The following is a 15,738-nucleotide window of genomic DNA, read 5'->3' as shown; positions in this document are numbered from 1 at the left end:
TTTGTATTCTTTTTCTAAAGGGGGCCCCCAAATTGTATAAATTTTAGGCCTCGAAAAACTTACATTGGCTTTTGGATGGCCAGATTTTTTTTTTTAATGAAATGGAATAGAAAATAATGAGAATGTTTTATGAAATGTTTGTTTCAGTTTATATAATGGTCATGTCATAAGAATTGGTCTCTTACCAAGGTTTGTGTTTGAGAGAGAGGAAAAAAAAAAGAAAGTTGGAAATTCAGTGCTGTGTGTACACATTCAGTGCAACACTGTTTAGAAGAGTAAATATTTGGAAATAACCTAAATGTCCATCAATATGTGAATAATATACTGTGGTATATGTATGTTGTGGAATTCTATATGGTTAAAATGAAGGGACTAAAAGGTGTATGCCTCAGGTTAGATGACTCTCATAAACCCACTGTTAAGTAAAAAACAACAACAACAAACAACAAAAAAACCACGAGCTAAAGGTTACCTAAAGCACAATATTTAGATAAAGTTTAAAACCATGTGAGAAACAATAGTAAGTCTGGTAAATTTAATGTATTGTATATAGATATGTCATTATACAGCAAAAGTATTAAAATATGCATGAAGCTAATAAACAAATTCAGGGTAGGATAGTGGTTACTTCTGGGGAGGAAGGAAAGAGGGAGGGAATGATATCACAGAATGCACAGGTTTTGTTTTATATGCAATTTTGTATTTTGTTAAAGAATGAATTTTTTTTTTGAGACAGAGAAGGACCGCGCACGTGCGTGCGCACATGCAAGGGGAGGAGGGACCAAGAGAGAAGGGGACAGAGGATCTGAAGCAGGCTCTGCAGTGACTGTAGCAAGCCCAATATGGGGCTCAAATTCATGAACGATGAGACCATGACCTGAGGCGGCTGAGCCACCTAGGAGCCCCTAAAGAATGGATTTGAGACAAACCAGGAAAAGTGTTAAAATTTAATAAGGTTGGTTCCTAGATGTGTGGGATTTTTGTTGGATTATTCTGAATTCTTTTCTGATTGTGTTATATGTTGTATGCATATTGTTGTAGACCATTGGTAATAAGTATTATTTCATATTTGTGTAGTGTGGGCATTTACACACCTTACACCACTTAATCCTCATGCTGACCTGATGCAATAAGTAGGGCAGACACTATTATTCCTATTCTATAGTAAAGGAACCTCAAACTGCAGAACAATGTGTTAAAAATTGGATTGGGGACTCAGTTGTTTCTTATTTCCTCTAGATTTGCAATGGAAATATGCTAGAGAAGTTTCTTTCAAGTCCAGTCACTCCCTTCTACCCCAACCTCGGGAAGGCACTTGCTCAATGAGGGAATGAATTGTATTAACAAGAGCTAAATGTTTGCTCAAAAAGCAGTCATTCTAAATTACCAGAGGAGAACTCCAATTAATGACTTTGTGACGAGGGGGATCCATATTTACAAGTCAATTCTTCAGAGTCACAGGCTGGTTCTTTCCACCTGGCTGCCGCCCCATGGCTCACTCAGTGACCTTGGACAAATCACTTAACCTTTCACTACTTACACTTACACTACTTACACTTACAATCCAGTAAACCGAATGTGTAATATTCATGATTGCTCACTTGGGGCTCCTGACTAACACTTTTTGAAAATTAGGCACCGATTGAAGGTCAATCATAATGCAACAATGTCAACTTTTCAATGCAAATTATTCTCTAAGTTCCCTATTCCTCAAAGACTATTTTCACTCTCCGTTTTAAAGGAGATCGAGTTTATACTTTTTAATGATTAATAACGTTTAAGTCATTAATATATGAATACCTTTTGTTGTTAAAAAATTAAACAATAGCGTAACAAGACAATAAAAAGTGAGCAATTTCTGTTCTGTTGCCCATTCCCTCTTGTAGTGGCTTTTGGAGATTTTGAAAGCAAGCAGTTTGTTAACCTTAAGGTTTAGAAGCTTATCTCAACACTGATAATGCTTGATGAAAATCCTGTCGGTTCTGGGTATTGTGGTGTGGAAGAAGAGAAAAACGGCGCAGAGCGGCTCCAAATCCACGCAAATAGGAAAAGATAAAACAAGAACCCGTGCGTTCCAGAGCGCCAGGCTAGTTCCGACTTTGGCCATGAGTTGGAGCGGCTGTCGTGTACGGCTTGGGACTGGCCCTGGAGGCTTCTGGCAACGAACTTGAACCCCCTCGCGGCCAAACTGCCCGCAGAAGCCACAGGTCCCTTTAAGGCGCCCTGCCGGCCGACGGGGGGGCAGAGGGGGCGGGAGGAGGGTTCGCGAGCGCACGCCACGTGACTCGGCTGCCAAGTGCGCTCCCGAGTTTGACAGAAGTTTGAATCGGACTCGAGGGCTTTCTGCAGCCGGAGGGCCTGAGCCTCGGTCCCGGCCTCCGCGAGCGCGAGTTGCAGCGCCCCCGCGACCCGTCCCGCCAGCCTGGAGCCCGGGCCGCCGACGGCCGTCCGCGCTCCCGCACCGCTCGCTGCCCCCGCCGCCGGCCAGCAGTCGCCGGGCCGACCGCGGTGCCCACAGCCTCCCGGCCAGGGAGCCGAGCCCCCGCGCTGCGCCCCGGACCCGCTGCGCCAGCATGTCTTCGACCGAGGGCCCGAGTCGCGCAGCGGACAAGTCACCGCGCCAGCAGGTACTCCCCGCGCGCCCGAGGTTGTCTTACCACCCCTTCTCCACCTCAGGGTTGGGCCGGACCCTTATTCCGTCCCCTCTCCCGAGTGGGAGTGGGAGGAAAACCGGTGCTTTCCTGGGCCCCCCACCGCCCTGACCCCTCGTCGGCCCCGTGTCCGCAGGTGGACCGTCTGCTGGTGGGCATGCGCTGGAGGCGGCTGGAGGAGCCTCTGGGCTTCATCAAAGTTCTCCAGTGGGTGAGTCGATGCTCCAGCCGCGGGCTATTTCGGGAGCCTGGACTGTGACGCTGACCCGAAGCAATGTGGCCGGAGTGGGGGGCGGGGAGGTGCTGCGGCCGGCCCTGGCGGAAGGGTGGGGGGCGGCGACAGGTGGGCGGGGGAGGGGCGGCCGGGGTGCTTCTCCAGCACTTGATGGCAGGAGGGTGAGGAGCAAGGCATTTGGAGTCCGGGATTCGGTCCTTCTATGTGCAAGGAGCCCTTGCCCAGGGCGCTCACATTTCACCCGAGCGAGAGGACCCGGGTGTAACCTTTCCAGAACTCTGATCCTGCACATACCACTCTTCGGTGGCAGGAGGGGGGAGGGAGGACAAGGAGGAGAAGGAAATCCACGGAGGGCAGAGGAGGGAATGAGGCGGGCGAGGGAAACCACCCGGCCTCCAAACCCACCAGGACCTGACTGATCCTGAAGGTTGACTCGGGAGACAGGGTCCTGGCTGGCTGGCGGTTGTCCTGCTGAGATCACTAAAGTAATCTGGGTTCCTGTAACTGAGTAAGAGAGTGAATGAATGAATGAATGAATGAATGAATGAAGCCTATGGCTCTAGGATTAAATAAAAGAAAAAATATCAAGACAATAAAAGTCACACTATGGCCAAAATGTGGCTTGTAGAATAAGATAAAACATTGAGCTGGGAAGCTGGGGCTCTGGGTTTCAGATGTGGTCCTGCCTTTTCCAGCTATGTGACCTAGGGCAAGTCACTTCTTTGGACCTCAGTTTTCAACATTAGTTAAATGTTGATCACACCATCCCGAGGGTCCCCTTCTGCTCTAAATGGTTGGTATGCTAGAATATTGTCCTTCATTAGACTCACCCTGTGACCTTGAAGAAATCACTTGCCCATGGCCTCAGTTTCCTCTGTAACTGTCCAGGGCAAATACCATCTCCTTGCCTCACTGGTGCTTTGAGATATTGGTATGTTCTCTGTCCTTGTAAGTGCCCAAGGCCTCCTGAGTATAAGTTAGGAATGTGGACAGGTGCAGTCATTCTTTCAAATCATGAAAACTAGTTGGGAGCATTTAGTGCACTATAACTGAAGAGATTTAAGTTAGACAGTCCACACACCAAATGGTGTGTGAATAACTTAATTAATGTGCTTTCAGCACAGAATTCAGCTAGGGAATAAGTCACTGTTAATACTGAGGATGATTGAGTTCTAAAGGGCTTTTAACTCACTGGAGACAGGAGTTAGCACTGTGTCACTGAGTCCTGCCTGAATCATTGTTTGGATGAGAATCATCAGATCTGGAATTCAGGGGCAATAGTGCATTTGGGGTTATCTGTGGATATCTGAGACCTTGACTGGGGCTACAGGCCAGGCAAGGAGCTCCCAAGTGCAAACTCTGGGATCTGATGGGGACTTTCCACTCTCCCTACTGCTTCAAGAGCAGTTGGATGGACTGCTGACTGAGCTTTCACCTCCCCCCACTTCCCTGTTCTGACCCACCACTTGAGTACCAGTGGTGGCCATATAAGAATGTTATTAAGGCTCCATGTGACTGCCATCCAGAACTAGGGAACCATTATGAGGAGCAGAACCTGAAATATAAGAGTACACTTTTATCATTAAACTAGACAAATGGATCTAAGGGAAATTTGAGAAAGACTGTCAAGGGATGAGGGAAACAATGAGGTTATTAGACCATGGAATCATCCTTCATGGGAGGATTCTGTAAAGCTTCCCTCTTCAATCCTTCTATCCTTTTCTCAATGCCCTCCTCCTCCAATACCCACATTTCTGTAAAGGCTGCACAAAACAATGCCTAGGAAAATGATCCAGTCTCCTCCCAGGGTCAGCACTGATCCCTAAGAGTTAAGAACCGTTTGACTTTTATGATCCTCAGCTTCTTAGAGGGGGGTGATGCCTTTCTCTCATAGTGCTAAATCCAGGGGCCCAGGGCTAGACTCTGAACTTAGCCTTCATTTGAAGGGCAGCATCAAAGGGAGACATGATTTGCTTTACTGCCATCCTAGCAGCCTGAATTCAGAGCGTGAGTTTCACTTGCCTGAGTCTCTGCAGGATGAGCTAATATAAAAGTACACAGGAACCAGCACCAGAAATGACAGTGAAAATGTCATTTGGGATTTTCACTCATTTCCTTATTGGAGGGGATCAAATGACCCTGACTGGAAAAGGAAAAAAACGAAAAAGAAAAAGAAAACACAGATCTTGCGTTTATCGTAATGATACTTGAAAACTTGTTGTCATTGTTATCAAAAAGCAATTTTGCTGGAATCCTAGTAAGAAGAAAGCAATGTTAGTCTTTTATTATTCAGGAGCTTGGCTTAGAGCTTGGCTTTTTTTTAATTCAGAAATTAATCTCACTTCAATTCCCAGTTCTGGAGTCTCACTAAGTCTACAGAAAGCTAGCAAAATAACACGGGTATAGACCAAGTATTAAAGAACTGGTTTCCTTAAAAAAGGAAAAAGGCAGATTTTTAGGTCAATGGGCTTTGGTTTAAATGCAGCGTCCTCTGCTTTCTAGCCATAGAATCTGAGGTACCTAGGGTAAGTAACAAAATCTTTGTGGGTCTCGGTTTCTTACCTGTAAATGAGGGTAAGATCCATCTCATGGGTTCACTGGGAGGATTATAAGAGGTAATTTCTGTAAAGCATCCAAGCATTCAGCCCAGACAGTCCAGGAGATATTCAGCAAGTGTTGCTTCCCTTTCCTCCTGTTCCCAAACCTCCCCTTTCCCCCAAATCTCCTCTTTATGCATACTCTCAGCTAGACTTGTCCTTTGGTTGGATTATTCAAATATCACTGCCAGATCCTCACTTTGAGGGTAAGGCACAAAGGAATCTCCTGGATTACTCTGTCACTGTTCCCATAATAAGTCATATCATTATCAACTGTACCCCTGATCAATAATTTGAGGTGCCAAAGCCACTTACTTGGCTCTGGGGTCTCTATAATGAAAATAAACTATTTCAGTTGGTGTGGGGAAATGAGAATGAATACTATTAGAGTCCATCAAACCAATAAGATGACTGTAGGGGTAAGATTGGAGGGGAGATCTTGTCTTGTGCTCTGCACTAACTAGGGATGGTAGTGTCCCCAAGGCTGACAAAGGATCATCACCATCAAGTAAGTCAGCACCTAACTGGCAAGGTTATTTTGACATCTTTCCCAAAGAGATACAGAGGCAGGAGGAGGAGGGTGTGGAGAGCAATATAGGACCATCTCTGTCCCTAGCAATACAGGTCCAAGAGGAGGAAGGTGGAAGGTTGGCATCAGAACTTCAGAGATCCACCCCTTCCCTGTCTCAGGGACTCTCTCTCTGTCTCTGTCTCTCTCTTTCTCCTTGGCTCCTGTTCTTTTGGAGCAGTTTGCTCAACTCAGAAACCCTTATGCTTGGTGACACGGACGGTTTCAGTTCTTTCCCGCTCTTCCCAGTGGTTCAGTCACCTGGTACATTTAGGGAAGAAAGCAAATCTGGTACAGAAAGGTGGAATGGGCTGGGGCAGTGTGTCTTTCTCTGCTCCTGCATGCCAGGTGCAGAGCTACTCCCTGCCTCCTTACAATCCTCCCTGAACACAGGAGAGATCCCCTTTTTTAGCCTCAATAATTTTATGATGCAGAATTTTATTTTATTTATTTGTTTGAGCATGACACTGTTTTTTTTTTTCTTTTTCTGGATGTAAACTCTTAAAAGAAGGTACCGGGTCTTACTCATCTTTGTGTTTCCAGCACTTGGCACAATAATGCTTAATAACTGTTCGTTGATTAAGTAGAAAGAGCACTGGACAGGGAATCAAGAGATGTGAATTCTAAGGCTGGCCCTCACAATGGCTAAATGTGACCCTGGGAGAGTCACTTAATCTTTTGGGACTTTAGTTTCTACCTCTGTGAAATGAGACCATGGGGCTTGATAATCTGTAAGATCTTTTTTGCTCTGCCGTCCTGTGAATCTATGAAGTTCCCCTCAGATTTTTCCCATTGTCCACTTACATAAGAAACTTCATGAGATTTGTCATCTCGTGACTGTGTGATGTTCAGATTTAATTATATATTCTGGTTGATAAAGAGCTATGTAAGGTGTTTAGGGATTCCTGACTTTCAAAGAATCAGAATAGAAGAGGATGCAGCTAGTGCTAAAGTTATTCATGGTATATTTCACTCTCTGAGGAATCAGAGAGCAGGATTCAGGATTTTCAGAACCTCAAGGTGATCATCCAGACATAGAAGAACTTTGGGCAGTGACGAAAAAGTTCTATTATCTGTGTTGTCCAATATGGTACCTGCCAGTCACGTGTGGCTATTGAAATGTGGCACCTGAAATGTGGCTAAATGTGACTGAGTCACTGTGAATTTTTAATTGTTTTAAATTTTAATGAAGTTGAATGTAAATAGCCACACTTGGCTAGTGGCTACGTAGCATTGTGGATAGTGCAGCTCTAGAGTACAGGCTCCATGAAGACAGAGATTTTTCTCTTTTATTCACTACTAAATGATAGTGCTTAGGACAGTGCCAGTACACAGTAAGTGCTCCATAAGTGTCCTCTTTCTGTAGATGTTCAGGAGTGCCTGTCAAGGAAGTGCTAGTGAAGAGAAGGCTCCATAACTCACCATCCGTTGCCCCAAGTTAGGAATACCTATTTTCTTAGGGGACTTTATTGGGTAAAACTATGCTGCCCTTCTTAGAATGTGATACTCTAAATTGTGTGTCCAGTTCTGAGCACCAGAAGCTACTTGCAAGAGGCTCATAGAGCTGACAAAAGTTAGAGAATTCCTATGAGGAAGAGCTAGAGAAGCATCATTGTTATGCCAGTGAGGAGGCTTGGAGTATATAAAGGGTAATGATGCAGAGGCTTTGGGCAAATTCTCTTCAGCTCTGTCAAGATAAGCAAACAGGGCTCTACTGCAGTCTCTGTAAATTAAGCCAGATGAGGAGGCTATTCAGGCATTGGAGAGAGTTATACTGTCTCCTTTCCTGGATGTTTTTTTACAATGGAGACAATTCTCAGTTGTCTGAACTAAACCTCCTGGAAACAGAGGTGCTCATTGTGACCTTTAGAGATGGGTCAATGGCTCCAGCATGGAGAAGATCTGCCAGGGCAGGCAATGCAAGGTGGGGCAGTGGCACCGGACACCGCCGAGGGGCAGAGCACAGCTGCCTGCAAGCCCGGCCAAGAGCACGCTGATAGTATTATCCCCATCCAGTGGGAGAAAGGCCTCTCGATTGCCTGCTCCAAACCCCTTGTTCAACAGACGGGAAAACTGAGACTCCGAGAACAGAGTTATTTATTAGAGGTCACCCAGCTCATCAGTGACAGGGCCAGGACTAGAATCCAGATTTCCAAACTCCTAATCCAGGTCTCTTTTCAAAACTCCATAACGCTATCAAGAGTTAGCAAAATCACGTGCACATAACTCTATTCTAAACTCTGGGTGCAAGCCTGGGATGTAGATGAGCTGTCTTCTAGGTGCTTAATGTCCAAGATATGGAGAAACATACAGAAAATGATCATTAACAGAATAAGCTCTGTGCTTAATAAGAATGATTACATCATATACAAGCCCGTATAAGGTAAGTGCACAGGAAACGGGGCCTGAACAGATGATGCGGGAGGATAAGAGATTCCAGTTTCTCACCTCCTTTTCTAACCAGTGTGTTTCCCCAGAAAGAAATTAGAAAATCATAGGTTGAGGAAATTTCATTTCACTCAAGACAGGAGGTTTAGTAAAATGTGATGAAAGGTGGAGAGGAAAACAATTCAAGTGACCTGAAATGCTTCTGGTTCTTAACACTGAGCAATGGCAGCATCAACAGATAACAAGGGGAAACACTGCGGGGGGAACAGTGGAGGCTGATAAGGCAAGTGGAAGGTACTTTGCTCTGGGCGTGGGCCAGGACTGTCAGCATGGACGCAGCCAGCATTGTTGCTGCAAGGAAAAGTACCTTTGGAGGAAGAGGAGCATAGCTCTTCCCTGCTTGGCCCCTCTGAAGGCTTGGTGGAAGTGGAAGTTGCCACTTCTAGCTATACCTCCAGTGAGGCTGGAAGCCCCTGGAAGTTAGCAACAAGGTAACCACAAGATTCAATGACAGCTTCAAAGGAGAAATGGAAAGAATCCCAAAGCATGCCTGATCTCATCACAGAGGAATCTATTCCTAGGGTGCCTCTCCCTTGGCGGAGAGGGGGGGGGGTGGGGGTGGGTGGAATTCAAGTCCACCTTTATCCTAGAAGTTTCCAAAAGCCTAAATTGTGTTGCTTATCATCTTAAGGAGGCTACCTATATTCTCCACAGTCACATCCAATGGGGAGATGTGGAAACTGTCCATTTCTTCTTTCTCTCTATCTTCCCCCCAGACACCACTCAAAGTCAACCTCATTCATTTGACTGTTTGGTCCAGGACTCAGATGCAGTGAACACAGCATCCTGAGGCTGGAAGACCAATGGAAGCCATGGGTCCCTACCCAGGAGGGAGTTGATTAAAGGAAATCCTGGTCCCCTCCACAGTATCTGCACCTGTTAAGAGTCAGAAGGTGGTTCTGATGAGATATACCTTCCGACTCTCAAAGGGGCTTCCCTCTCCCTCAGCTCTTTGCTATTTTCGCCTTCGGGTCCTGCGGCTCCTACAGCGGGGAGACAGGAGCAACAGTTCGCTGCAACAACGAAGCCAAGGATGTGAGCTCCATCATTGTTTTGTTCGGCTATCCCTTCAGGTGAGCAGGAATTGATTCTGACCCCACACAGCCTCTCTCGCTTATTTGGCAGGACCTGCTTGGTCTCTTCCTTCTCCAGAAACTTAAAGGCCTTTTTTTGAGTGCCGCTCCAGGTTCAAATAGAACTACAGGACTTGGGTCCTTTCCACCCTTTAGGAATTTCAGACTAACCATAGAAAAATATCGGGGAACCTCAGACCGATCATTGTCATAATAATGTTCCAGTCCATAGATAACCAATAGCAGGTGTAACATAGTTCCTACAGAAAAAAAACCATGCAATTGGGGATGGAGGCTTATAGGAGTCTCAGCTAGTTGGGCAGGTCCTTCTGACCTTCAGCAACCTCCTCCCTGCCTTGAAGGTTAGGGAACTTGTTAGTACTAAGATCCTAAAGAGTTGACATGGGGTGCTCACCTGGTACCACTAGAGTACAAGGATGTGCACCTTGACCAGGAGGCAGAAAAGAATACTCTTTCTGGGCTACTTGGGAGCTTAGGGAGGGAGTCCCAACTGTTCAGAGGAGAACTGGGAATAGGACTTGTCTTTCCAGAAATTTTTAGTACCAACGATTAACTATCTCTTGTATATTGCAGGGTGTTTGTTTTTCTCTCCTTATTTTATCCCATATAGTCTCATTTGGGGGGCCTGACTAAGGCCTGGGAATGGGAAAGTCCAAACTAACCTGGCCACTGTGGGCCTGTGTGCCCCTTTCCCAGGGGCAAAATGAAGCTGATCTCCCTGGTGGTTTGGCTATAAGAAACAGATGGATTATTGTGGTAGTGACCTGAAGGGCCCTGGAGATCCTTGGAACTACATGGTCACCATATCTGGGCAAAGTAGACGAGAGTGGGGTAGTGGCTGAATGGGAGGTAGAGTTTGACCAGAATTCCAGGGAGATTCCTGCCTTGACTGCAGGGTTCCCTCCAGAAGCATTCCTCCCCACACACCCCCTTTCTTGGCTCTGTAAGAGTCCCAGGGTGAGAATGAGCACAGGACTACCCCTAGGGCAGGTACAGTCCTCTGCCTCCACAGGAAGAGGATTGCCCCGAGCTTAGGATGGCATCCCCTGCCACCTACAGGTTGAACCGGGTCCAGTATGAGATGCCCCTCTGCGATGATGACTCCACCTCCAAGACTATGCACCTGATGGGGGATTTCTCTGCTCCCGCTGAGTTCTTTGTGACCCTGGGCATCTTTTCCTTCTTCTACACCATGGCTGCACTAGTTGTCTACCTGCGCTTCCACAACCTCTACGCAGAGAACAAGCGTTTCCCCCTGGTGGTGAGTAAGCAGAGGCCAGAAGTGGGATGGAGAAACTGAGAGATGTGCTTTCTGAGACTGATGTCAGAGTGAGAGGGGAGGACACCCATATGTGGAAGCTCCTGAATCTCCCTGCCAGCTCTTCCTTGTTGATCCCTTTGGGTTCTGTGGTTCCCACAGCTCCGATGACTCTGCCTCTACCAACTTTCTGTCACTTGCTGTGCTCACAGGAGGCATAACAGCATCAAGAAGTGGGCTCTGGAGTTGGGCTGCCTGGGTTCAAATTCCAGGGCGGTCCCTTATTGGCTGTGTGCTCTTGGACAAGCCACTTATCCTCTATAAACCTCAGTTTCCTCAATATAAAATGGGGATAAAATAATACCCATCTCGGTGGCGCCTGGGTGGCTCAGGGGGTGTTAAGTGTCCCACTTCGTCTCAGGTCATGAGGTCACAGTTTGTGGTTTCCAGCCCTGGGTCAGCCTCTGTGCTGATGACTCTGAACCTGGAGCCTGCTTCAGATACTGTGTTTCCCTCTCTCTCTGCCCCTTCCCCACTTGTGTTCTGTCTTTCTTTCTCTCTCTCTCTCTCTCTCTCTCAAAAAAAAAAGAAACATAAAAAAAAATAATACCCATTTCATAGTGTTTGGGGGAGATGAAGTGAAAATGCATGTAAAATATCTGGTATATAGTTAGCTTCAGTAAGTGTTGGCTATCATTAATATCATTCCCCCTTTACTGTCTCCCTATCCCAGGCATGCAAGGTGGAAGGGGTGCTTCAGGGGACCCCATTTGTCTCTTGCAGTCTGCTCTCACTCTGACACCAGTTGTAGCTGAACAATGGTGACCAGAGGAAAAGCTTGAAGGGGAGAGTGGGGAGTTTAGGCCACTTGGATGTGGGGGTAACATTGACCAGCAGGTGCCTTGATACATTGTTGCCTGGCCTCAGTTCTGAGGGCATGGGGAGGGGTGGCCCTGGGTAGCAGGGTTCCTTTGGTGGCATTGAACAGATTCCTTAAGATGATCTGGGCTCCCAGAGGTTCTAAATATTGGGTAGGATAGGAAGAGGTGGCTGTCCTGGGACCCCAGGATCCCAATGCATTCTGGCAAGAGGAAAAGAAGTAATCACGGGGGTCTTTCTGAGTGTATTTCTTGTCCCTCTGCTCCTTTCAGGACTTCTGTGTGACTGTCTCCTTCACCTTCTTCTGGCTGGTAGCTGCAGCGGCCTGGGGCAAGGGCTTGACAGACATCAAGGGGGCCACACGGCCATCCAGCCTGACCGCAGCCATGTCTGTGTGCCATGGAGAGGAAGCAGTGTGCAGCGCTGGGGCCACACCCTCCATGGGACTGGCCAACATCTCTGTGGTGAGACCTGTGGCCACTGAAGGGGACCGGGGGAGGCAGTGCTATCCCAGATGCCCAGGCCTGTCCCGGCTAGCAGGTTCTGGGACAAAAAGAGAGGGTGTCTCTCCAGCTGGCATCCCTTAAAACTGGAGCCGGTGACCCTAGCACCTAAGGATGGCTGCGGGTCCCTGGCTGACCCTGAGAAGACATTTTGGTTTGGGGGGAACCCAAGAGCCATTTAGCCTCCTGTTCTTTCCTCCTTCTGTACTCTGTCTTCCCATTTCCCTTCTCCCCGCATCCAGGCATGCCCTTTGTGACTGCTTCCCACTCCTCCTTTACAATATGTGTTTGTGTGTGTATGTGTGCACATGCGAGCATATGAAGGAGAGCACAGGCTGTGGCTGGGCTCACGGCTGGGAGCAGACCCAGAGTGAGTGAGAAGGGGTTCACTGTCACTCAGGCCTCTAGACTGGAAAGGGGTTTTGGGCAGGTGTGGGTCCGGCAGGTATGCACATGTTTGGCCATCCCAGTTGTTAGAATGGGGAAATCTTTCCATATCAGTTGGTAGATAGCTGAGGCCTGAAGCTTTTCAAATGCCCCCTGTCACCTTAGCCCTGCCCTGAAAATGGCCTGGAACTCTTCAAGGCCCAGCAACTGAAGGGTTTAATCGCTGGCACACCATGGAGCCTTCTAGAACTTGCTGGAACCCTGCTGATCAGTTTTAGCCCCCAACATTTTATTGTAAAAATTTTCACACATCAAAGTTGAAAGAATTTTACAATGAACACCCACACACTCATCGCCTAAACTGCACCATTAACATTTTACTAGACTTGCTTTATCACACATCTACCCGCCTCCCTTCATCCATCAAACCATCTGATTTTTAATGCATTTCGACGCTAATTGCTTTGACATCAGTTCACCTCCCCCACCCCAATACTTCCTGCTGATAGGTTTTTAAGTATTTTTGAATAAATAGTTGAATATAGCCCGGGCTGGGTCCCTGGTCTTAAGAAAGGAGCACCTTGGACAGCTCTGGTCACACCCACCCTTGAAAAAGGCACTCCTAACAGTGCTTTGGAAAGCGCCACCAGAGCCCCTGCTCCTTGCTCTGCTTTGCATGATGCTTCACTCCAGGGGCCAGACTCTCCTAGCAACCAAGCTACAACCTGGGTGCATGCTGTGGACAGTTAGGGGCTTTTGCCAGAGAGCCCCTTAGTGGGTATCAGCATTGAACCCTGCCTGTATCTCCAGTTCTCTGTGTTTTAGTCTTCTGAGCCCCCTGTGCCTCTTCCTTCACCCCCCACAGGAACTCCTCCTCCCTGTTCCCACAGTTCCCCCCTTACTATTCTCACAAACTTCCCTGATGTCTTTGCAGCTCTTCGGCTTTATCAACTTCTTCCTGTGGGCCGGAAACTGTTGGTTTGTGTTCAAGGAGACCCCGTGGCATGGGCAGGGCCAGGACCAGGACCAGGGCCAGGGCCCCAGCCAGGAGAGCGCAGCTGAGCAGGGAGCGGTGGAGAAGCAGTAAGCAGCTCCCACCTGGCTACTCCCGAACAGGACAGCACCTCTTCAACCACCTCCAGCTTCCAGGACCTCCCTCTTCCTCCTTCTCCAACTCCCCTCCTCCATCATTCTGGGCTTTGAGCTTTGAGACGTCGTCGATGGATGGGCAGGCATCAGCTGTCAGAAACCCCGGCGGCCCTACCAGTGGCTTCCTATCTCTCCTCTTGCTGGAGCCTCGGATGGCAGGAGCTCAGTGCTTCTTGTCTACGGCCTGGACCCCAACATTTTGCTTGGGGTCTTCCTCGTCCACTTACAGCCTCCCGTTGCAGGCAAGGGTTGGGGGCAGGAGACTGGTTCCTAGCAGCCACTTCTATCAACCTGTCAGCTTCAATAAAAGTGGGGGGAGGGGAAATTGGCTGGCAGCCTTCTTCCTGGTCCCTTGCATGAAGGGCCCACCAGTGGTTTAGTGACCCCTCTTCAATGGTTGTTATCTAAGCCTTGTGTCTGCCCTGATCTCCAGTCAGCCTGAGCCTGGTATGCTTCCCACTTTTTCCTCTGGCATCTGCTTGCCCACAGAGCCTACCATGTGGGAACCCAGGGGGCCAACTAGTCTAGAAGACAGCCCTGTAGGGGCTCTTGATGAGGCCCAGACTCAATGGGGAGCAGATATATTGCAACTGGGTTGCAACTTCAAGAAACTGAAGCCAGGAAACTTGCTGGGGAAGCAGTTTCTTCTATTCCCTTAGCCCTCCCACCCCTCCAGGCTGGTGCACCTTCCACCAATAGTAAACTTGTACTTGCCTTAGAAACCCCTGACCTTCTTCCCTGTCCTCCTTCTTGGGCTTAGTCTCACACAGGGGACACTAGATGAGGGGTCTAGGAGCAACTCCCTTTTAGCCCTCTCTGCCTCCAACCTCTCTGTCCATCTCCTTTCCCCAATCTCTTTGGTCTGAGGCATTCAAGATCCTTTTCCATGTCTGTCCAGGCTTTCCTCTCATTCCTATGGGGCCATATAGGGGCTTTGGAAGGGCCCAGAGGACCACCATGAGGCTAAGTTGCCCCAGAGCCCCAGGACATGGATGGATGGGCCTATTTCTTCCTCATTCTCTGCTCGTTTCCCCCAAACCCCCAACTCCTTCTGTGGCCCCTCTTTCATACTCCCCTATCTCACCTTTATGAAAGGACACACCCTCTCGGTTTGCCCTCTGTTCCTCCCCTGCTTCCTCATTTCTCCCAGGCTCTATCCCTCCCCACCCAAACCCCCAGTCCAGGGCAGGCCAATGCTATTGGTGCTTCTTCACTTCGGGACCCAGTTCCATATTTGTCTTTGATATGTCTCCTCTTTCTGACACCTCCTTCAGTCCCTCTCTGGACCCCAGGGCCTAAGAGTTAATGCTGACTGGGAAAGGGCCATCCATCTCCTACCCAGCTCGAAGCACTTCAGTATGCCTTGGCCATAGGGCTGCTCAGGGAAGGATGAAGAAGGAAGAATCCAGCCATTTTCTGATCCAGTGCCAATTAGCCCACTTATCATCCCAAAGGTGAATGTGCCCTGTGCCAATTTCTCCTCAGGACTGAGTCATCCCCTCCCACCTTCTCACCTCCCTAAACACCATCCCCAGTAATGTGCACTTTACTGGGGTACCCAGAATACAGGACCTTTGATTTGGGGCCCGTCATTTCTTTGGGTCAGAGTTCCCCCACTTGACGGGGAGTGTGAGATTTACATCCTCAAATGCTCCAGAATCCTTCAGTGAAATAATTAGGTTTTTTGTTTTATTTTTCTTTTTAGATTTTGGGGGAGGGATTTGAGGAGAGAGGAGAGGAGATGGGGATGAGAGTGTTTCTAAGTCTGAACCTCTCTCTGTCCTGAGCTGTCCCCATGGTTACCCAAGGAAAAGGGGGGAACAGTTTTGCCTGCAGCTCCAGAGACACAGAGAACAAAGAGGTGACCATTTTTCTCTAAACTGGCCCCTGTGAGGGTCTGTGAGCAGCTTCTACTGGAACTTTGTTTGGATTCTGTGTATGTATTTATAATTTATTTGAAATGTGATGG

At 48.0% G+C, this 15,738-nt stretch overlaps 1 protein-coding gene across 1 annotated transcript; it reads left to right on the top strand.

Moving 5' to 3' along the window:
* The first annotated feature begins 2,573 nt into the window (after nucleotides 1–2,573).
* SYPL2 (synaptophysin like 2) lies at nucleotides 2,574–14,954 on the top strand. The gene is made up of 6 exons (XM_049616637.1): nucleotides 2,574–2,627; nucleotides 2,788–2,862; nucleotides 9,448–9,572; nucleotides 10,653–10,854; nucleotides 12,003–12,194; nucleotides 13,555–14,954. Exons 1-6 carry the CDS (start codon nucleotides 2,574–2,576, stop codon nucleotides 13,705–13,707), a joined length of 801 nt encoding a protein of 266 aa, XP_049472594.1. The 3' UTR covers nucleotides 13,708–14,954.
* The last annotated feature ends 784 nt before the right edge of the window (nucleotides 14,955–15,738 follow it).

This window comes from Panthera uncia (assembly GCF_023721935.1).
Source record: "Panthera uncia isolate 11264 chromosome C1 unlocalized genomic scaffold, Puncia_PCG_1.0 HiC_scaffold_4, whole genome shotgun sequence".
In the NCBI taxonomy this organism is placed as follows: domain Eukaryota; kingdom Metazoa; phylum Chordata; class Mammalia; order Carnivora; family Felidae; genus Panthera; species Panthera uncia.
The sequence above is the reverse complement of the archived record's forward strand: the minus strand, read 5'-3'. Positions and strand labels throughout refer to the sequence as shown.